At 38.4% G+C, this 23,495-nt stretch overlaps 1 protein-coding gene across 1 annotated transcript; it reads left to right on the top strand.

Annotated features, from left to right (window-relative positions):
- Window positions 1-152: 152 nt before the first annotated feature.
- PCGF6 (polycomb group ring finger 6) lies at window positions 153-20,000 on the top strand. Its single transcript, XM_035329936.1, has 10 exons — window positions 153-450; window positions 1,280-1,379; window positions 1,933-2,029; window positions 2,598-2,653; window positions 3,326-3,385; window positions 3,975-4,083; window positions 7,889-7,916; window positions 11,210-11,308; window positions 14,408-14,494; window positions 18,318-20,000. The coding sequence occupies exons 1-10, from the start codon at window positions 160-162 to the stop codon at window positions 18,372-18,374; spliced, it is 984 nt and encodes a 327-aa protein (XP_035185827.1). The 5' UTR covers window positions 153-159; the 3' UTR covers window positions 18,375-20,000.
- The last annotated feature ends 3,495 nt before the right edge of the window (window positions 20,001-23,495 follow it).

Below are 23,495 nucleotides of genomic sequence, written 5' to 3'. Positions count from 1 at the left end.
GGCGGGGTGAAGTGCTGGAGGGGCGCTGTGCGGGGCAGGTGCCGCGCCGCGGGTGTCCCGGCGGACTACAACTCCCAGCACCCCCCGCGGGCAGCCAGCCGCCGGCCCCGCGTTTGCCCCCGGTGCCCGCCCTTCCCTCCCCCCCCCCCACCCCGAGCGATGGAGACGGACGCGGACGCCGGCTCCGTGCTCTCGGGGCTGTCGGGCGGGGAGGGGGCGGCCGCGGGGCCCGCCGAAGAGGACCGGGAGATGGAGGGAGCTCCCAGCTGCTCAGGGTCGCGCTCCGTCCCGTTCGAGTTCGAGCGGAGCCGCTCCGAGTCCAGCGGCGACGACGAGGAGGACGACGAGGACGACGAGGAGGAGGAGATGGAGGAAGAGGAGCTCGAGGGGGACCCCGGGGCGCGCTTCGGGACGGACGACGGCGAGCTCGACTCGGACGACGACCGCGAGGTAGCGGGGCGGGAGCGGTGGGGGGGTGGGGGGCAGCCGTGGGGCGCACAACGGCTGTAACGGCCGCGTCGCACGGCAAGGCCCCGCTCCCGGCGTGCCCCGCGCCGCCGGCGGGCGCGTGCGGCTCGAGGCGGGGGCGCGCGCTGCCGCCGCCATGGCGGGGCTCTGAGGGGGAAAGGGGGGAGGCGGGCGTAAGAAGAGGTCCGACTTCCTCAGGCGCAGCTCTCAGAGCACAACCGTTGCTAAAGTTGGCCTTTGGGCGAGTAACAGGCTTCTAGCAGGGAAGCTCCTTGTGTACAGACCTCATAAATGCAATTCGTAACCGGAATTTGGAGCCCCGAAACTTCGTTCCATGCTTCCATATGTAGCCGTATAAATTCTAACTGCGTACAGAAACGAGGCAGCGCTAGTTACGCATTCACTGAACACTTTCCAAATAAAGATTTTATTTGCCACCAGTATTCACTTCAAGCTTGTTGATTGTTTCATGTTTTCTTACAGAATTTATTCAAAATATTTTTTCCCAAAAGGTTTGTTCGTGACTTGCCTTTAAGCAGCCCATGAAATAAATGGGATCATTAAATAAATTGGATTCATTAAATACATTGGATCACCATGCCCAAAAATGTCAATTCTGAAAACTAGTCGGAAGTCTATAGAAAAGAGCTTTATACAACAAACGATTGACCTCTTAGGAAAACCCATTTCTGTAGTATGTTGATGCAGACTTTTTCATGGTTTAAGGATGTGATGTTTTGGAAGCTGCAAATGCATAACTTCATGTCTTAGCCTCTATATTTAAACTCTTATCAACTATTTTTGTTTGTAGCGGATGATCAACCTGGCAGAGTTGACCCCTTACATCCTCTGTTCCATCTGCAAAGGTTACTTCATTGATGCTACAACTATTACAGAGTGTCTGCACACCTGTGAGTACCAGTACCTCCATTCTAAGAATCTAGATGCAAATTCAAACAAGAGTCAGATGTTCAGGTGTTCTGGCTTCACAAAGGTAATTTGCTATTTATAGTGAGCGTATGTTGTATTTTATTCTTGTTGTGTATTTCCTTGAGGAAAATGCATTTGTGGATATGTCAGGCATCAGAAAATCATGGAGTCAGCTTAGTTACCCAAGCTGAGAGGGAAGAAGGGAATATTATATAGAGAAAGAGGAAGCCTGAGTAAAACAAAAACAGAACTACTACATAAATCATGTTTTTAAGTAGGCTCTAAGAGTTTGCACTATGTATCAGACTTTTAAAATATATATAAATATATAAGTAGGATTAAAAATATTCAGGAGTACCGTATGCCATACGGGCAGGTAGCTGCTGTTTACTTGAGTTTGATAGAGTCACTGAAAGACTTAATTTTGTCTCTGACAAACTTTATTTGACAAGTCTAGATGTGATTGTTTCTCTTGTTTAAACATTTGCCATTGTGTAATGGACATGTGACTTAATGGATTTATTTTCTTTACAGTTTGTAAAAGCTGCATAGTGAGACACTTCTACTATAGCAACAGATGTCCAAAATGCAATATAGTTGTACATCAGACACAGCCCCTTTATAATATCAGGTAATAAGTTCGTGCCACTTTTGTAGGTGTAACTTCGGGTGAGTTCTACTTTTAAATGTTTTGTTCTGTGTGCCTGTACAGTGCTTTCCTATTTCTAACGAAGGAACAGTTATGAGAGAGATATTGCATCCTTTATTTATGTAAGCTTAATAGCAAAAGTAAAATTACTCAGTTTCTTGTTATTCTTTCCCTTTCTAGGGAATGTTTACCCTTCCACCCTCGGTGTTTTTATGCGTTTGCGCAGCGTTACAGATGATATGAGATCCTAGCTATTTGCTTTGATTGTCTTTTAGACAAAGCTTTTGTTGGCATGGTAGAATTTTAACTATGAAAATGGAGTTTTGGTTTCTTGAACAATTCTTGGATGGTGCTGCTTTTTTTTTTTTTTAACTTTATGGCTTCTGTTGGGGCTCTGTTATCAGGACATGAATTAAGACAGGTAGAGTTGCTCTTCTGTTGCTTTTATGTATGTCTTATTTCAACAATATGTTTGGTGTTTTTCTCCCAGTTTGGGGTAATACAGAATTTTTTGCATTAAATACACTTTTGTTTTTGTTCTCTTTGATAGGCTGGACCGGCAGCTGCAAGACATAGTCTATAAATTAGTTGTCAATTTAGAAGAAAGTAAGTCCATTTCTTTATTGCCATCTAGAGTTTCAAAGCATGAGCAGAAAGGATAGTTATTTGAAGTCTCATTTTTAACTCTTAGCTCCTTAAAATAATTCCATAACATTTGGTTATGAATCTTAATGAATTATCTGTGCAAACTTGCACCTTTCTGGCCACAAACTACTGTTATGCATAGCCATATGTACCCTGGACATGAGAATATGTGTAGAACGAAACATAGTATGCAACAGTGATCTGGAAGTTTTATTTTTAATTACTGCAATGAAAGAGCAGTGATGTTGCAGTTAACTGTGTTAATAAATTCCTATTCCAGGTTTAGTTGTTTGCAAGATAATATGCATTTTATTTTTGAAATGACATCTCTGTTTTTTATGTTTTTCCCTGAAAAACACCAAAATGGGAAAAAGCATCCATTTTGATGGTGGACACAGCAGTGACTGTGCTGAAGATATTTTGTTCTGCTCTCTAACTTCTCCATTTTTTTTCCGGTTTTTACTAACAAAATCTGAGTCCAGGTATTTTAAGTGTACAGAATACTAGTGATGATGGGGGTCTGTAGGCACTTGAAAAGCATTTCAGCTCTGACCAATGGAAACTGTATGGGTGTTGTCAGCATCTGAAATAGCATTCTAATTTTTCCTTTATTGTTTTGGTTTCTTTTCTCAGGAGAAAAAAAGCAAATGCATGACTTTTATAAAGAAAGAGGATTAGAAGTGCCCAAACCAGGTGAGCTTTAATCATTTAGAGGACACTGTTAAGGAGATATTTACTATTCCAGTTATCTTGTCTTTCCTTGAAATATTAGCTCCCAGCTAAAGAAAAAAGGTAGTAATGAAAGTATGAGATTCTTGGTTTTCATATTTCTCAAGTTACACAAATAGAAGATGAAATGAGCAACACTTAAACGCAGGTTGTGGTTGGGTATTTTTGCAGATTATATTTCACCTACACCCAGGAAAATATATTTAAAGTATGTGCAGATTGTATTTTCTAGCCCTTAATAAACATTGGAAGTGAAGAAGGTATAAAAATAAGAACTTGAATATCCATGGACAGATGAGGGATTATCTTAGTTATTTTTGTCTTACTGTCAAATAAACCTCTGTTTGGAGAGATGCTGAGCTGAAAGCTAATACAACGCTGGTTCAAATACCTAGGATGAAAAGTATAAACAGCTGATTTGGAAAAAAAAATAGGATGAATTTCACGGGCACTTTTTCCCCGTGAGCTCATCAGTTTTGGTTGGCGCACATTAGTGTCTTACGCTGTTTTTATTTCAAGTTGTGTTTGCATTTTGGCTATTTGAATATTTTAGCTGTCCCACAGCCAGTTCCAGCGAGCAGAGGAAGACCTCGAAAAGTTCTGGGCTCTGTGTTCCGGATCCCACCAGAACTTGACATCTCAATACTTCTGGAATTCATTGGGTGAGTTGGGGGCAAATGTAAGATCAAGTGGCTGATGCGAGAGCTTTTAGTTTTCTGTGAGTGTGTACTTCTTCCCTCTTGAGTAGCAGGTGGGGGGCTGGTTTTAGCTTACTGTGCAATAGTGACAGCCAACTACGAATACCTTAGATGAGGCAGGTAAGGTTAAATATTTAAGGTATCTTCCTATGAAAATAGATTTCTAAAAGGTGTAAAACTTGAAAACTTACGAGTATTCCTTTTTATTTTCAACAAAATAGTGTAGTCTCAGTAAAATGAATAACAAAATACCTGTCTCTTGTGCTGCCTTAATCCCTGTAGGTGGCAGTACTGTTAATGATGACTATACTAGGACTTGATCATGTAACTAGGGGGCTGCAACTGTACATGATGACATGCTTTTATTAGCCAGAAAAATCATGTATTCTAATGACACCTCACCAGAAGGGGTTATAGCCCTCCTGAACTGAGGAAAAGGAAGCAAAGAGACATCTCTGAAATTGCCATAGTATTAATGTATTGGTGTAGTATTAATGTTTTGGGCACTACAGTACAGTTCCTTTAGGATACAGCACACGGACACTAGTGACCAGACTACTCTACTCCTAGTTACAAAATATAGTGTCTGCCTGATGCTCTGTGCCTAGGAGGGTCTTTTTTTAAAAAAAAAAAAAAAAAATCTGCCCATATGCAGATTTACATGGCAGTGATTGAGAAGTAATGTGGATTAAAAGCTTTAACTGTGCAGGGAGGAAGTGGTTTGACTCTTGTGCAGCACATACACATATGCAGATTGCCTCTGCCTTAGGCTTGTCTGCACAAAATGTTCAGAGAGCTCAATACATAATTGTTGCAAACTTATTTACACAAATGATGGAAAATGAAGGCCTCACAAACTGGGAAACTATGAGCAATGCACATCAACTTGATTTGACTTCACGTCCTAGTTTTTTTGCATCTTATATCCAATGTTTCTGCTGCCTTGCTTTATTCAGAGCAGAAAAAAATATTGTATGGATAGATTTTGACCATGAAGGTGGGGTGGCTTATTTTTTAAGTGAGATTAACCATCATGTGGCTTTCTTACCTCTTTAAATGAATGAGACAGGAGATTGTGGAAAGAAGGGCTTAAAGCTAAATATCTAGGGAAGAATTCCTGCTTGTGACTCCACATAATTTACTTCTATGTTAGTTTCCTATATGTGTGACTTGCAGGGGTGCCTCATGCTCACAAATGCAGCTTAAAGCAGTGGGAGTCGTGACTAAAACAGTAGTATGAAGTGTTCTGCAGTCAAATCCAGTTTTAGATGTCTCAAACTGAGCACGTGCCATCCTTGGTTAGTTTTTGACACAGTCTGTCTCAGGTTCCTCTTTTTAAACAAGGTATTATATTGCTACTCTGCTGTGTAGGACGGTGTAGGAATACATTCATACGTTGGGATAAGTGAGACTAGGAGGAAATTAATGCTTTCACGTTACGAGCAGGATTGTTGTAAGTAAAGCAAAGGCATGTATTGAACAAGGAGAGGAAAGCAAAGACACAGCTATTCAATGTGTGTTGTCTAGTGAACATATAAATACAATTAAAAACTATATTTTAAATGGCTTTTCTTTAATGAATGTTGTATAAGCCTCATGATATAATTAATGCAGGGTCCCAGTGGTCTTGGTACTCAGGCATGATTTGGTACCTTGTTAAAATGTGATTAGATGGATGTAAACGCACATAAATTAAAATGTTTTGACTGAAAATTCAGTAGAAAATAATAAATCTAATGCCATTTACCCTACGTTTGCATTGGGCTAGGAATGTACATGTGGTTATTTCATTGCCTCAGCTGTGACTGTATCTCAGGTTAGCATCTAGACAGGAGGAGTAGGAGGGATGCTCATTCTGAGACCTGTGGCAGGTACTGCTGGGCTGGCCCGCCAGGTGGCAGAAGGAGCATGCTTACACCAACACTCCCATGTCTGAGGGATTCCTTGCCAGTTACGATGTAAAAATGACTTTAACTAAATGAGATTTTATTCCAAGTATGTCCCTTTCAGGTTGGAACACTGTTCTTGATCGCTTTATAGAAAGCTTCCTTAGATTATCTTGACTGCAGGATTAGATACAGTTTGAATGCATTGTGGCAAAAGGACTTTGATTTAGATTTCTGCTGTGAAAGGCTACCGGTTACTCCCCCTGTGGCCCCGGGTGATTCTCAGCAGGTACATTTTTTTTATATATTTTTTTTCAGTGCAAGAGAAAGTAGTCAGACACTTTAGATCTCAAAACCAATTAAACATGTATGCGCCTGTGTGTGGAGCAAGATGGCTTTTGAATCGGTGTTGTATTTGTTTTCTCCGGTAGTTTTATTTCAAGCTTCCATTCTAGTGCTAGCAGCAAAGCAAGCATGAATGTGCAAATAATATCTGTAGCATATGAAACTGTCCACTGTGTTTTCGTTATTTGTATGGAAGGAAGCAGAGAAGGATTGGAACAAAAAAAGGATGATGGCTTAACATCTGTGGCAATTTATTTTTGAAACATTTTTTAGCCTTTGATCTTATCATATACCTTATGTTTAAGGGTTAATCTGTTTTCTGCAAAGGTCAAAATCAAACAGTTTATCTTGGCAATGAGATGTTAAGAAAGCTCCTTGTATAAAGAAAACTCAGAATAGATTGGGCAATCCAGCAGAAGTTCTTACTTTGCAAGTTTTAGATTGTCTGTGTTATGCCTTTCAAGTATAGTAAGTAGTCTCCTGTGGCAGTGGAACTATATCAAAGAAAATGGCAGCACGAGTGGAAAAGTTTGTATGTTTGCTTCTTAGTAATTTTAAATTTCACTTCAGTGGCAGAAATTGGTGATAGTTTTTAATTCTGCCTGATGGTTGGTATGTATTTAGAGGTAGAGTTATCTAATTACAGTAATTTGAAGTGCCATGCTAACGCGTGGTCTGCACAAGCATTACAGGTGCTTGCTATGCAAGCAAATGGTCAGCAATAATATAGTTAATTTACAGTGCTATTTGATTTTTGCTTTTTCCAATGCAGTAAAATACTGCAATTTAACCTTGCTATATACATGTACTTGCTAAAGTAATATAAGAGTAAGGGAATGTCATGAACTGTGCTTAACTGGTTGAGAAATTGATAAGCTGCCCTACAGGATGGGGATGTGGAGCCTAGATAACTGAGTCACGTGCTCAGGCTGTGTAAATCAATGAACCTCTATTGAAGGCAGGTAGGAATTTGGTCATTTGCCACCCTGTGCATGCTTTACCTTCCAGAGAAACACCTGCTGCTTTTCTGAGTTCCTAGATAGCATTACTGTTAATCCTGTGATTATAAATAGTCTGGAAGGCCAACCAGTGGCCCAGAAAGCCTCTTCTGTGGTTGGGCATGTTCTGTCAGCAGCTTTTAGGTACTGTCTGTTAAAGTTCCAGACATCAAGGAATAATGAAGTGTGGATGTTTAAACAGCATTAACATTACAGCCTGTTTCCGTGAAAAATAATGTTACTGTGTATAATATATGGCTTTAGGATGTGTTGATTTATTTTCCATTTCGTGTAGACAAACTTTAAAGTCACAAATAGCTGAATTCACAAAAAAATGGGGAACCAAATAAAGCCTCAGTGGGAAAGATATATAACTTCAGTGTAATATTGCTTTATACGTTAGTTAATGAAAGGAAGAGTCTGATTCAAAAATCAGCTTGGTATGTCAGACTATTAAATCAGCAAGTCGTTGTAAGAAAGAGCTTGAGGGTGTTACTGTTAACCGTAGCAATATTGATTGTGTTTTCTCTTGTTTTTCAGAGCTAACGAAGGCACAGGGAGTTTTAAGGTGCAGATGTGATTTGAGTATTTCTTTTATGCCATTATTCTCTTATGTTTACTTCAGAAATGTAACCTGAATGTATTTAATTTACTCTGTTTTTCTTGAGTGCAGGCTGAACTTTGACCAGCATATCATAAATGAAAAATCCTGCATTAGAGTGTATGTATGGTCAAGCCTATCAATGTGTAGCATTACAGAGTACGAGAATGCTTCCAAGGCTAGGAAACTAAAATTTGGGGGGGAGAATGGGAGTGATGTTGATGAAACTTCCCCTGGCTGATTCTAGGTTGTTATTCTCTCATCTCCTTCTAAAAGGTGCATCAGTATAGCTTTTCTTAGAATCCTAAACAATGGTGTAGTCATTCTCATACAAAACTGTTTTTGAAGAAGATTGCCTAATTGCAGTGAAAAGCTCACCTAGGTTGTTCAGAGGAAGCATCACCCAAAGCACAAAAATGGTCTAATTTGATATATGATTGAAATTACAACAAGAAAAATGATGCAAGTTTTCTGGACAGTACAAAGCACTTCCTTAGTCTGCAGCAAGTTTATTCTTTTCTATGTTCCTTCACTAACAAAATTAGTTGTCTGAATGGTGGTCATTCTGCTAAACAACAAATAGCATTCCCAATCCTTGCTAAATAATGTCTCTTATTCTAGTATAGATCATTTGACTGAGCTGAATTGGTGTTTTTCTTCTTGTTTTTTTGTTTGTTTGTTTGTTTGTTTTTAAAAAAATAGCTGTAGATTAACTGCACATTGTGTACTGCTGTAATTATTTCATAGGCAGTAATTAGAGATGTGCAGAGTATGTCATTCCACTATTTTGGCTAAACATTTAGAGAAATACTCTATTCAGGAGCAAGAAGGAGATATAATTATAAATTAGACAGTGTATGTTGCATTTTATCTTTCATTGTATCAATTGTAGGAATCAAAAGATGGAATGTCACAGAATATAAGAGCATTTTACTGTTATTGTTAGCAACAAAACTCCAATTTTACTGTTGAAGAATATGATCAAAAATTGTGTTACTAATGGAAATAGGGATTTTCCTAGTTCAATTTTTAACCAATTTCCTTTGTTTTCAGCTGAGTTTATCTTTAAATAAGGATATTTTCAGGCACAAACCTGAAATGCTGGGTATGACTGCAGTTACTCCTGCTCTTTTTAATACTAATCACATTTGTTATTATCAGAGCTTAGCAAGCAATTTCAAACTCTCAAAGAAGTAACATCTAATGTTCACAGAGTTGAAATGTAAGTTAAGTTTTATAAATAGAAATTAATCTGTAGAAAGGGAGCAATGTTCCTAAAAACGTACCTGGATATTTTTCTTCACCTGTTATACCCCTGCACCCACGCAGCATTTTGTTACTCTTTTTTCTCCTTACCTTTCACACCGTTATTTGTTGTTCTTATATTTTTTAATCTTCTTGCTTTATATCACCTGCCATCCTTCCTGGATGTTGTTTGCCCTTCTTTCTGGTTTGTTTTTCATCCTGTTCATTTTGGACCCAACAAGAATAACCATAGGGCAGTTCAACCATTTTATGAACTTCAGTTTTCTTATATTAATAACGCATGTGTCAGGCACTTAGTTTGTCTGATACCCTTTTAGGTGCATGACACCCCAACAGGAATAGTTTTGCCTTTAAGAAAAAAAAAAATACTTGCTCTAACATCACTAAGGAGTGCTTGTGACTCAGAAAAGTGATTTTGTGTGTCTTTCCCTTTTAAGCCATAGTGTACCTCCCCTCACTTTAACTCTAGTGTTCTGAAAACGTAGAAGGCGAAAGGCTGCCCACCTTTACTCACAGTGAATAGTTCTGTACTGCTTATAATCCTACCATCCATAGACTAAAGTGCTATTCTGCCTTTGTGCACATTTAGATTCCTGTATGATTTTTAAGACATACTACATCTCTTAACTGATATTTATTCTACAGCATTTTCAAATTCTTTGTTAACTTCCTGCTTCACTGTATTTCTTCCCTACGTTTTGTCTGCATTTTCATGCCTTTTTTCTATTTTATGATCAAGAGGTTTACTCATAGCCTTCCAAATCCCTCATGCATTTCTCACAAAACATACCCTCATCCTTTTTTTTAGCATTATTCTTTCTTATCTGCTGTATCTTTCTGAACTATACATTGATCTTCATATATATGAGTTTCCTTTTTGTCTCTCTTTTTTCTTGGGGTGCAAGGAGAGAACAGGTTAAAAGGCTTTTGGCCATAAACCATGATTTATATATACAGCAAGCATAAACTCAGCATCATCAAGTTTGCATTAGCCTATATCAGGTCTGACTGGCATTTCTAGCTCTTATACATGAATAAATCAAACTATTCTTCAAAAATCACAGTTATCATGGATACATATCTTAATTTGCGATTGAATTCAGGGGTAGTCTTTGACCCCTTCCCTTCATCCCTCTTTTCAAGTGGAAAGTATATGATGAACCTGGATAGTAAATCACAGCTGTTTAGAAGTTAACATAAAAATCCAATTAATTGACACAAAAGAGAATCCATTTATCACTCTGAATGCAGTCATCTGCTCTGCCTTTGCTTATTTGCTTAGCTGCCCGTATCAGCAGTCAGCTGTTTTAAATTGTTATCCACAGCAAAGAAACCCATTAAAGTTGTGGAGGCTGACATAATAAATGTCATCTTGTTGCAGTCCTTGCTATGAAAGTACTTAGAAATTATGCAAAAAGGTTTCAGACCAGTCTTGCCCTTGTGTTTTGCGTAGTAGTTTATTTTAATTTATTCTAGAATGTCATGGACTGTTAAGTTGATTCCAGCCCAAGTCATAATACTTCTGGCATGCCAAGGAACTTAAGGTCCTTTTGTTACAAAATGATACGGTTTACCTATATGAATTCATGTTTGATGCACAAGCCTGATTTGTGGAAAAGAAGCAAAAGTCTTTTGTGCTTCTGAGTAATTGCTTTCTGGGACTGACGGGGAGCGGAGTTCTTAAAAAGCTGCGTAATACCAATTTCTGTGCTGAATTTAAAGGAAATCTTATTCTCCACTACTTCAATAGTAAAATAGGACTGAAGTCAATAGGTGGTTATTTTTTGTTTAAAACAGCAGGAAGCTTGAACATGGAGTCTGCTAATACATATTTAGTCTCTTCTGTGTGAGGTAATCTGGAAGTATATCAAAGAAAGGTCCAAAAATTAATCTGTCTTCAGCTGTTAGTGGGCCTTCAGTCAGGTTTGGAGATTGCCAGGGATGATGGCTGAAAAATGTACAGGGTCTTAAGATCTTGCATTTATTCTTTACAGCCTTTGGAAAAGAAGTTTGTGCGTGTTTCAGGGGAGGCAACAATTGGACATGTGGAGAAGTTCCTCAGAAGAAAAATGGATCTGGACCCTGCTTGTCAGGTATGCCACTTGTAATGGCACATATTAGTTTGCTGTAATCAGTGTACTGCCTGTGTTTCTGTTGCTCATAAGAGTATAGAAGTAACATTAGGGTGTTTTGAGTAAGTATTCTGTTAAAGTGTTGTGATCCGCAAGGAATAGCTCTCCTAGCTAATTTGCAACATGTTTAAGTTCTTATTATTTGTACAGAGTTTCTAAAGTGCCACGTAAGATTTCAGCAGATGAAATTCAAAACCAATTTTTCAAAATCAAGCTAGACCTGTGTTCTGAATGTCTTTCAGATTTTGTGATCATGAGATCATCTAATAGAGGTATTTTGAGAATTTTTTTCCGTGTTAGTTACTTTCTGCTTGGACTTCACCACTTTGCAGTCCACTGTTAGTGGATAAAGGTTACTGAGTCTTAGCTAATAATTTCATAAACTTCCTTTCCAAAAATGTACCCTTTTTTTGGTAATTTTTAGACCCTGAAACAGATGGTTTATGGTACCTTTTGAAAAGAAAATCACAGCTACAGGAAACAAAAAACCTTTGCCAGCTTTTGAATAACTAGCCCAGATATTCATGCTGACCTCCAAAATGTTTTCTTTGTCCTTCCCTGGATAATATGGGTTGGCATAGAAACTATTGATTTGAGATCTAATGCTTTCTAGGCCAAATTTCCCCTTGGGATTAATCTTATGAGGAATGACCCTTACATGACAGCTTTCCATTTTAACTTCAGCTTACCTGGTGAAGTTAAAGTTGCCTGTTTTCATGTTTGTTACATAAAAAGTTCTTGAGTGCAGTAAACGTCACTTAATGAAAATAATTGCCATAAGGCTAGTTTATTTTAATAGGAATTTTAAAAGCTGTTACCAAGTTATTAAGAAGATACACCTTCAATTTTCCTTTCAACAAAAGGTGAAGTTTTATTTCCCGCTGTCTCAGTAGGAGTCAGCACTACTAGTTGACTTCGATTTTACCAGCTACTCAAGACTGTAATAGATCTATACCACTTCTGTTGCTGATGCATCCTTCATAACAGAATGTATTATTTTTTTTAAGGCACAAGGATTGCTCTGAGACATACATTTTGCAACTGCTTTCCATGCTGAACTAGGATTTTTTTCATTGTATATTTTATTTTGTCCTAGCAGAATGAATTCTAGCATAACAATTAGCTAGCAGAAATTCTGCCTTTGGTGCTAGAATTTGATGATTAGACATTTGGCATTCTGAGCACTATGAGGAGGTGAATGAGAAAAAATCCTAAGTTTATTAGAAGACGCTGATGTTTAGTGACTACTGTTTGAAACTGGAGCAGCAGGAGGATGAACAGTGGGATATTTTGAAACAAGAATTCTCATTCTGTTTGGAAAGCTCATCAGCAGTTGCCCCTTTCTGTTTATGTCGTATATTGGGTAAATAGATTATTTTTTTCTATTTTTACAGAAAATATAAAGTATGCCTGTATGCACATTATGTACCAGTGAAAACAAATTGAATTTTCAGTACTTCATGGTACAAAAATTATGTAAGTAGTCTTATGAAACAGAAGTAATTGAACTCATCACTGGAAAGCAAAGCAGATATGTCTGACCTTCTAAAGTAATAAATCTAGAGGCTAGAATGCAAGGGAAACAGGAAAATAACCAGCTTTCAAAAACAAAAAGATAGGTTTCTCAAAAAGCCCAAATGTTGATGTTAAATATATATGCATGTGTGTATATAAATGGATCAATATCTAATCAATTTTTAATGTTATATCCAGGCTTTTTCTTGCTGCTTCCTCCTAGAATCTAAAAGAAGTAATATTACACAATTTACATCTTCTGCGTGTTTTGGAACTATTATTTAAGATTAAGTCTAGCATGAATTCTCATGCTAGAGTATTCTGCATTATTCTCACACTATATAGATGAAGTAAATAAGGCTGTTCCAAATCTCTAAGGGTTAAAATTCTTGTGTTCCAGTTTCTGAGAACAATAGCCTGCCACCGTGAGCAGACCTTAATCTCTTCATGGAGAACAGGAGAGAGATAGTGGGTCAGAATGCAGAAGAACATAAATACAGACAAATTGCACTGAAGCACAAAGTACATCCTATCGTGGAAGACTATATAAGAGAAACCATGTAAGAGTACATGTAATGATACTGCAGTCTGCTTCCTGACTAGTGCAGCGGCAAAGTATAAGCTTGCTCGCTGCTGAAAGCTGTGGAACAGCATTTTGTCAGTGTTCTTAATTCTGAGGTTTGGTCATTGTAATTCAGGTGACAGCCCTCTGGTTTCCATGTCTAGGAATTGCTGATAAGGAGAATATAACCACGCTGCAGTTGTGAGAGAGACTGTGCTGTGTTAGCTGCTCTAATAAAGAAGCTTATTTCTCATAATAGTCAAGGCATTCAGAATACCTCAGTCTGAATCTATTTTTTCCCAAAGTAACAGTCTTTGTGGGCAGTTACTTAACAAAAGTGCCACCTCCAGAATTGCAGACGTCGCTGACATAGTTTAGCTGCAGTAGAGGACGTTACTTAGAATTGCAGAGTACGCCCTTCACTTGCATCACAGTATTGATGCATTTTGAAGAGGGACTGTGTGAAAAGTATTTGCTGACAGAGGCATATGATGAGCTTACTCTTTTTTATTCAAACCCTTCCTCCAAGCAGTGTTGTTAAGCAGACTTACTCATACATTTTCTCACTCACGGTAAGAGCGAGGAAAGCACTGTCTCATTTCTTGCCTGTAGCACTGACAACTTGCCCTTTTTTTTTGCAGCTGACAGATGACTCAGGATGTTTGTGGGATCATTTTAATATGTGATCTAAATTCCCACTTATCCTAAACAGTTTTTTAGTGGACATGCCCCACTGGGAGCGAACCAAACTGTCTTCTCTGACCCTGAAGTGAGCCCCAGTTTGGGGAGAGCATTAGAGCTGTGCATGCTAAATGCATTTGAACAGCAAAGGTAAAGATGCCTGTAGCATCAAACACACTAGAATTCAACTCTTTCAAACAATATTGGATTTACTGTATGAAATACCCAATGTAAAGGGCTTAGATACTGTTTTGCTAGCCTAAGGGTAGGTTGAATTTGACTGTTTTTGTGGTCTTTCACAGGTAGACATAATATGTGGTGATCACCTACTAGAACACTACCAGACGCTGAGGGAAATCCGGCAAGTCATAGGAGAGAGTGCTGTGCAGGTATGTATGGCAGCTGGAGCTTTGTGCTAAGTTTTCTGGTTTAAATTAGAATATTTTTTAAACTATTAGGTAACACTAACTTATCTGAAGAAGTCGCTTAGGAAATCTTTTCAGCTTATGCAAAACGTTCTTTATATTTTGCTTTGTTTTTTGAATACAGTCACTGTTAAGAGGAGAAAATTGCTTTTTTTTTCTCACTTGCAAGTTCATTCATGTCAGCAGTTCCTCTTTTTGCTGAGGAAAAGTGGGTTCAGAAAGGCAGATAAGTTTCAGTTCGTCAAAGAATGCATGTTCAAATTTATGCAGTATTTACATTGGAAGAGTTTCTCAGAATTCAGTGCAGCATAACATATGGTGTGATTTATTTTTCTGGGCCATGGTCACTAATGTTTTGGGGGGTTTTACTCCTACATAGTTAATAAATGCTCACAGTTGTTCTGTGTTTTGATTTTTGGGTTTGTTTTTTTGTTTCCATACTGAGCAGAAATGTGTAATGCTGTCTCAGAGCATGATTAAAATAGAATCATAGAATGGTTTGTTTGGAAGAGACCTTACAGGTCATTTAATTCCACCCCCCCTGCAATGGGCAGGGACAACTACACCAGGCTGCTCAAAGCCCTAACCAATCTGACCTAGTATAATATAGGTTCAAAATAGTGGGATTTAGCTGTTCAGAATTACTACGTGCCTTTCCAACGATTGTTGGAAGATTAAATGTTCAACCTTCTTCAAGGTTTTCTTATTTTTTCCCAGCTTTGGGACTACAATTTGATGGTAGAATAAATATTCCTAATACAGACCCCATAGTAACTTATTTGTATTGCTGTAATTGGAGTAAATAGGTAAATAGTCTTAATGGTTGAATGTAAATGACTTAACATGATAATTTTTGAGTACTTGATAGAAGGCTTTAAAAAAAAACTTGTTTTACTTCACACACCTGTTTTTAATCGTGTTAAGTGCACTTATGTGCAGCAAATGCGGTTTTACAATAAATTTGTTACAGCCTCTTAGATTTAAAGACACTTTAAGATTTATGAAATGGGGTTGTTGGTTGAACCTTTCTAATTAGCTTGAAGTGTGATTTTTAATTCTATTTAGGGAAGAAAAATACAAATGTTACTGCACAGAATTAATATGAAAAGAAGTAACTGCTTCATTTTTAAAACTAAAGCTTTTGCAATTTACTGCAAGGAGTACATTTCCTGCAAAGACTGACAAATTTTTGAAAGGCTCAATTTTGCTACCAGCATTGAGATCTGCCTGTGATTGTTTGATCAAGTAGCTGAGGAAGGAAGCTTGTTGTTAATTACATAGGCGTATAATTTCTTCCCTGCATTACCTTTGTCCCCTCTGCTGCACAAATGCAACATGAGCCAAGCTGCAGGTTATTTTCTCCTGTCTGAAATTGTCCTTCTCAAAGCTCTGCGTCACTGATGGATATAATGAGCTCACACATGGGAAAAGCTAAAGAGAGTAGTTTCTTTTATGTCCCTGGCCCTTGGCACAGAGGTCTTACAGATTATAATGCTCTCTTTGTAACTCTCACCTTTTTGTAACCCAATCTCTTTGTATTTTTTTAGTGTCTCCTGAGCTAGGCAGTAAGAGCTGTGATCTGATTTAATTAGTGTGACCCTCTAGCGCTCATCTGGTATGGAAGTGCTTTACTCTTTGCTGTGGGGATATTGAATTTGGAAAGTGGGGCGCTTCTTGTCACTGATGCTCTTAAAACATCAAAAAGTACATATGCTGTGATGTTTCTGTCATTCAGCTCCATTTTAAAGTTTATGTTAGGGTTTAATGGGCAGGATCTCTTCCATTTTAGGCCAGGTCTACAAGCTTGTGGCAAAACCCTGCGGGTGGGGGTTGCTGTAAGAATGGTTTGTACTTTGTTTTGCTTTTCTTTGGGCATATATGAGTTATTCTGATTTGAAATCTGTAATAACCAGTGAGATCTCATTTTCTTTTTGGATTTCCTTTTCAGAATAGTATCTAGAGAAAGCAGCTGAACAGACATAGAAATGCATAATACCTAAAAAGAGACCAATTACAGAGTAAGCAATACCAGTACTGGACTAAGGCTCAGCTTCAATTTGTACAGAGTTAATTGCATTTGGCTTGGCCTTTGGTTTAAGAAGGATATTTCCTGTGTAAATAGCTAACTTCTTTAAATGTCCTATTGCCAGATAGGTCTATTTGAAAACTCATTAATCAAAGAATACATTGTAGCATTTTTTCTTGCAAATATTTTTCTTTAAGCAACATTTTCTTAGAGGAAAACTGTTTCAATCATAGTTGTCTGAAAGGAATTTTGAATGTACTTTATTTTTTTTCTATGAAAGTAGCCAGCAGGCACAATGAGTATAAATATGGCTTTGTGAAGGTATAGCAACATACTGTGTGCCAAGAGGTTGGTAAGTAACTTCCAAGTACTTGTTCCACGTAACAAGAAGTGAAGACAAGCATCTCCTATCAACCCTTTGCAACATAGTCATCCCACTTTGTTAGGCAAGGAGTAAATGTCATTTTTGACAGTTCATATAAAAGAATACTTTGACCCACTTTTCTCAGTGTCTGCATTTTAATCCCTTTGCATCATTGGACACAATGATATCAGTCATATGATCAAGATTGAGGATCAGAACAAAGTATTTTGGTTTTATTTCCCTTGGATTTGTCTTGCACATGCCGAAGTCTGTGGATTCAAAAGTGACTGAGCAAGTCACTATAAAGTTTGTTGTTTGTTTTTTTTTTTCTAAATGTGCCCCTTCACACAGAACTGTGTGACTTGTGTGGAACATATTTCAGGTCCTAATGTTAATGGATAAAACATCAAAAACAAAATATAGTAAAAATTCTAATGTGTCAGCTGTGATTAATGCATTTCTCTCTTCAAAAGAAAACATTTATTAAAGCATGTCCATATAAATAGGTCTAACATGACAAGTCAGATTCCCAGGGGATCAGTAGCGGGAACAGGTTTCAGAGGTGGAAGCAGACTAACTGCTAGACCTTTCACCAGCTGTGTGTGTGAACTAAGTGACATAAGTAAGACATTAATGAGTCAGGAAGTATCCCATCTCACAGGTGAAAGGTTCTTTTGTTAACTTCAGTAGAAGCACAGCGTTTCAAGAAGTGCTTATTTGTGCATCTAGAATTAGGAAGAAATTGTGAGCTGGCAGCATAAGTTTCTCTAACTGTTTCTGCATAAGGAAAAAACTGGCAGAATTATATTAAATGTGTTACTGACATATTCAAGACTCTGGCTAACCTGTAGAGATGTAAACAATGCTTTCTTATTTAAAAATAAATAAAAAGTTTTACTTTTTATATGATCTGTTATATTGTCTTTCTATCTTAGTTATCCCAGTTGTTAAAGGTAATAGAGCTGCAAAAAGTAAGGTAGAGCCAACAGTAAACTTAATTAACACGGGAAATTGGAATCTGAGTTCCATGCTCAGGCAACTATGTGTTTCCTCCCTCTTTTCCTGCATTCTCTTTCTGTAACTTTTTGACTTTCGGTGTCCTGAGTTAATGACCAGATTTTGGCAGCTCCTTTTAGAGCTATTTAAGTGATTTATTCTGCCTTGTAGTTTCATGCGGAAAGCAATGTAAGTTGTAAAGGGAGCCTATTATATGAAAATGAGACAATTCCATTATAACAGTTAAAAATTGCATTCCTCTTATGGAAGGGGAATGCTCTGAAATGGGAGAGGTTGAATCTGCAGTTCTGTCACACAAGTGGCATACCAGGCTGTGATGGAAATGCCTCATGGAGAAGGTAAAGTGATATGATAACACAGCTTATCTCTCTTCTCTCTAGGATGGCTTACTTGTACTGCACTATGGCCTTGTGGTGTCTCCGCTAAACATAACTTAGATTGCTAATACATCAGAAGGTGAAAGAATCCAAAGTCATCAAGCTTCTTCACTGCTGTTTCTCACCAAAGAAGGCCATCGTATTTTCTGTGACAGGAAGCAAGTAAAAGGAACCACTGCTAACTGCTGTATGCTTGTGATTTAACATCTGACTTTATCACTTAAAAAGAAAAAAAGCTTCTGTAGGTACAGCTGTGGATGTTGCTATGCTATGCTTTGTGTTAAAAATGACTGTCTTAAAATTTCACTCAGCTCAGGGACTTTAAATGCTCAGAGTTGCTGCATTTCTTTAAATACTTCCTAAAACCACAAGATCTCACAGGATGAGCAGCCCTTTTCCTCAAAGCTATGGGATTTTGCTTACTTTTGAAGTGTCTAGCTAGAACAGTGCTCTCAGGGATGATCTTCAGTGGGCAGTATAATGTATTCTGGGGAGGAGACGGTCATTTGGCGGAAAAAAGATGTATGGTGATCATTTGTCTTCAGATGTGATTTAGGGAGAAGGGAACTCTTGAAATACAGACCAAAATGGGTAGAAAATAATGTATCACAATTTTTTTTCCTGAAGTAGCATTAAATTTACTTGTTTTTCTTCAAGAAAAACAATTTTGTTTGCACTGGAGATAGATTTGCTGGTAGCTTGACTTATACCAAATGGTGGATAGTGCATCTCTACTCTTAATGGAGATGAGCTGGCTATAAGCTGTTTAAACTATGCATGGGGAAAAAAAACGTAGCACCTCTTTCTACCTGCTTGCTGTATTTACAATAATCACTGTCAGCTTGATTCCACTGTCAACGTAAAATCTGTCAAATGACTTGACTAGCAGGAATACAGGTTCTTTAATCTTAGCGCACATCTTTCTAGCAGCAGTGAAAAAATGGTAGCTTTTTCCACTCTTTCTAATGTGTATTAGTGCAGACCAGGTTTGAGGATGTTAAATAACATAATACGTGCCTATTATTACTACCAGATTCCCAGAGGACAATAGATACATGTTTTTAATAAAAAAAAAATAAAAAATGAAATAAAAATTCTAGGGTTTTGTGATAATTATGATGTCTCAAGTTCTGTTTAAGATTTCCATTGTTTCTTGTGCAGCATTAAGGATCAGAGCTTTGTATGTTACGGTCTTGCTGCGTTCTCAGTCATAAACATGGGAGAGATCTGTGAAAGCTGCTGTTAGGTACCAGGCTCGCTTGATGGTCAGTGTAGTGAAGGGAGTGGAGATTCCTTTGTAAGGCATTTCAGAGTGCCTAAGTTAGCTCAAGTGCATTTGCTCCCTGTCATATTCGCTGCTATGCTGTCAAACTAGGAATACTGGGATCTTTTGTCTAAAGAAAGCTTTCATGAATCCTTCCTCAGGTCTTTACAATAAATGTTCAGTTTTGCCTTTGAAGATGACATCATGAGATAGTCTTAGTTGAAGTAATTCCTGTGATGCTTCTTAAAAAAAAATAACAAACATTTATAACTCTGGTTTCCTATTTTACTTTCAAATTTTGTACAAAATTAGTGTTTAAAATGCAGCAGAAAATGGGATTATTTTGTAAACTTTGTGAGTTGTGTTGATAAGAGATTATATATTGTAACAGTTAAATAAAGTTTATTTTAGCCAATTTTAAATTGAGCTGTCATATTTCCATTCCACCTCTGTCAGCCTCAGGATTGTAGCAATTTAATATTGAAACTACTGGATGTGCTTCAGGGTTGTTAGAATCACAAACTTCAGTTATAGGGCTTAGTTGTGAAAGGTGGCTTAATACCAGAATCTCCAACTGATTTTTCAACACAGATACAGGGCCTATGTAGTTACAAGACTTTTTTTTTTTTTTTTTTGTGCTTAATGCAGACATCTCTTTGTCAAAGCCACTAGATTATTTTTGTTCATGTTTCTTGTTGTTATGTCCCCTGTGAACCAGGTCTTTCTGTGCCATTCTGATCGTCCTGGCTTTATACAAGTTATCTGGCTTGACAATACTGTCTCTTCTTGTTTCATCACTACTTGTGGTTTTGTTTATATATACCTCTATGCTTAAAAAAAAATAGCAGTATAGTCACACATTACATTGCAAATTCTCTCCTAGTCCTGGCTTGAACTTCATGCCTACCGAAGGGCTTGTTTCCAGAGCTAACCAGCTATATAGAAGCTGATAGCATTATAGTAGGACATAAATTTGAATTAATTAACTTCTGCATAGCTTCAAGATGACAACATTGCCACTGCCTCTGAGGTGAATGTCAGTCTCTGTTTTAATAAATAAAAATTAGTGACTGACCAATCTAGGTAAACTGTCTGCTAAATTGGTAGCTACTGTTTCTGAAATATCTTTGCAGTTTATCTGTGGGGGTAAATCACATGGTAGTAAAAATGCAGAGGATCAAGACTTCTTTTTTCATTCTTCAGTGGCTTAATGAGAGGTCAATTAAAGCTTCAAGGCAATTTTGTTACCCAGGATGTTTTATTGTGAGCCCTTAGTGACCTCTTTTATTTCACATTTGTTCACTTCTTTTCTTCCTCAGTTGCCTTCAGAAAGCATATTCTTAGCTTAGCCTTCTGGCTGAACATCCTGCTTTCTTCTATGTTAAAGCATACCCTCAAGGTGCTGATGCTTTATCTGCTCTCCAGCTCCTGCTACACCCCCTGGGGGCCCTGCTTGGCACATCAGCATGCAGCGGGGGTGACCTTTGGCAATTGCCAAGGCTGAAATGTGGGCTGTGCAGTTTCCTGCAGAAAGATAATCAGCCTGCTTGCTTTAAAACGTGCCAATCTTCTTTCAGCTCTCCTGCTGCTGTTTATTTCTGTTGGTCTCCTTTTAACCTTGGCTTTCCTCCAGTCACTTCTGGTTCTGATGATAGAAGAGCTGTAACAGCAGACCGTCTATGGGATGGCATCTCTGTCCTCATGGGAGATGAGCCAGCTTCACGCTCAGGAAGCGAGAGGAAGGTGTGCTTGGACTTGTTAGTTTACAGGTGCTATATCATTTTCTCACTTAATGAAACAACTCTGGTTTCATTTTCTGGTTACCTACTCATCAGTGGCATGGCTAAGACAGAACCTAATTAAATACTATTTGTACTGCAGCGTAATTCTGAGTTGCTTTATGGATCTACTAACTCCCAGCAAGAGGAGACCATGAGCCCAAGTGTCAGGAGTTCTCAGAAATGCAGAATCAAGCTCCCATCAAGTCATGAGCATTGAGTCATGTTGGTTATGTTCCGGTTTTTGTTGTATCTAGATTAATCATAACAAGATACAGTTCAAGAGACCAGTGAAATGTGCAGCTGAGCTGTTCTTAAAATGGAGGGGCACTGTGATGGCAACGTATAAAATAATATTTCCTGAACGCTGCTATTGCCCCCGGCCTTGAACCCCCACCAGACAGAGGCACACAAGCCAGGAGAACCCTTAACACTTACTTCTATAAATGTGAAACAACCGATGAGCTTCAATGAAAAATCCCTCAAGCTGTCTGATGCTATTCTGTTGAATTTCTTTTCAGGGAATCATCAAGCTCTTACGTGCAGTGATTTATGTTAACGTGTGATATCAATTGCTAGCAAATCAAAATTACACCCCAGCCTTTTTTTTTTGGCTTTTCTTCAGTGTGGTGTGCCATTATGCAATCTGTGCTCCATCCAGACACTGAGTGGGGATTCACTCCAGCAGTTGAGAGAGGAACAATTAACAGGCATAGGAGGTTTTTGTGTTATCTTTTGTTTTAAAGGGAAGATAAGTTGTCCACATGAATCTTCTAATGTGCTGCACGCTTGATAGAGAGAGGGCACCAGGTGCCAGACTAAAGTACTTTAAAATATACTTGTTCTGCTGCAATAGATACTTGCTGAAAGATGGAGAGAATGTTGCAAACAGCACGTTCTCATCACTTTTGCTTCTATTTGTTTTTCTACCTCCTTTTTTGTAACACTAAGCAATTCAGCACAAAGAGAAGCAAGGTGATGGTAAGTTGAATTTTGCCCATGTCATTTTTGAGACCACAGCTGAATGAGTTAACAGATACATTTACTGAGGTTTCAGAAAGTTGCCATAAATGCAAGCTTAATCACTGAACAGTTCAAATTTTGTTTTTGAGACATGAATGGTAATCCCATCTGAGGTGAAATGTGATAGCGACTGGTTGCCCTGCAGCTGCAAAATTCTTGCTGAAACTGTATCACCATTTTTACTGGATTTTGATGTAATATAATGATGTATTTGTGTAAAGCAACAGAGATCTATCAAAAAAAAAAAGTGGAAAAGAGCTTATATTTTCTTTTTGCTTGATAAAATAATCTATTTCGAAATGAAGTTGTAAGATGTCTGTTTTCTTCCAAGGGAAACATTAACAGTAGAAAAGCGGGTGGTGGGGATTTGGCAGAGATTAGGGTAGAAAATAGTGTGTTCCTGGGGGGGTGCTCTGGAACCCTTCTCGCACGGTGCTGGGAGTCAACCAGTCGTTCCAAGACACCACGGTGTGCTCAGAGCTGGCTGCTTGCAGTATGCTTTTCTGTAGGTGGTGATGAGGGAAGATGTTATGTTATATAAAGGACCGGTGTGTCCTTTCTCATCTACAGCAGGGACCAAAAGGTAAGAATTCCCTGAGTGAGGAGCCTAATGCCCTTGACTAGAACCTGCAGCCTACAGCTTCCTCCTGGGACATGGGAGAACATTTCACCTGCTGTTGGCAATAACAGATTCTTTATGTGCCATGACCTACAGACAAAAATGGTGCTGGCTGAAACTGCGTGAGGAAGCCTGAGCACTTGGATGAGCATTCTCTATTAATTTCTCTCCCTGACTTGCTGTATGACCTTGAACAGAATTCCTCACTTCTCAGCTGTGTCCACCTAGTGCAATAACTTCTATAAAGCACACAGAGCACTATGAATGGAAAACTCCATGCTACTAGTGGGTATGGAAAGGCAGGCAATTAGCAGGGTACAACTGAGGTCCCCCTCATTAATGTGGGTATAACAGGACTGGTAACAATATCTATTACCAAAGCACGAGGACTTCTTTCTTTGCTCCTTCTTTCTGTTATGGTGGACACAGCTGAGCTGTCAGTTCTAAGGAGTTGTCTCTGTGGTGAATACTGCCTTAACAAGGCTATAAATGTTTGC

Source organism: Oxyura jamaicensis, chromosome 6 (genome assembly GCF_011077185.1).
Source record: "Oxyura jamaicensis isolate SHBP4307 breed ruddy duck chromosome 6, BPBGC_Ojam_1.0, whole genome shotgun sequence".
Taxonomy (NCBI): Eukaryota; Metazoa; Chordata; class Aves; order Anseriformes; family Anatidae; genus Oxyura; species Oxyura jamaicensis.
This window is presented reverse-complemented; position numbering and strand designations above follow the sequence as displayed.

Bases quoted from the DNA above. Each gene is read 5' to 3' on its own strand.
- PCGF6 (XM_035329936.1), top strand. From the start codon at position 160: ATGGAGACGGACGCGGACGCCGGCTCCGTGCTCTCGGGGCTGTCGGGC. The intron at 11,309-14,407 runs GTATGCCACTTG...GGTCTTTCACAG, and splicing joins ATCTGGACCCTGCTTGTCAG to GTAGACATAATATGTGGTGA. The intron at 14,495-18,317 runs GTATGTATGGCA...TCTTCTCTCTAG, and splicing joins TAGGAGAGAGTGCTGTGCAG to GATGGCTTACTTGTACTGCA.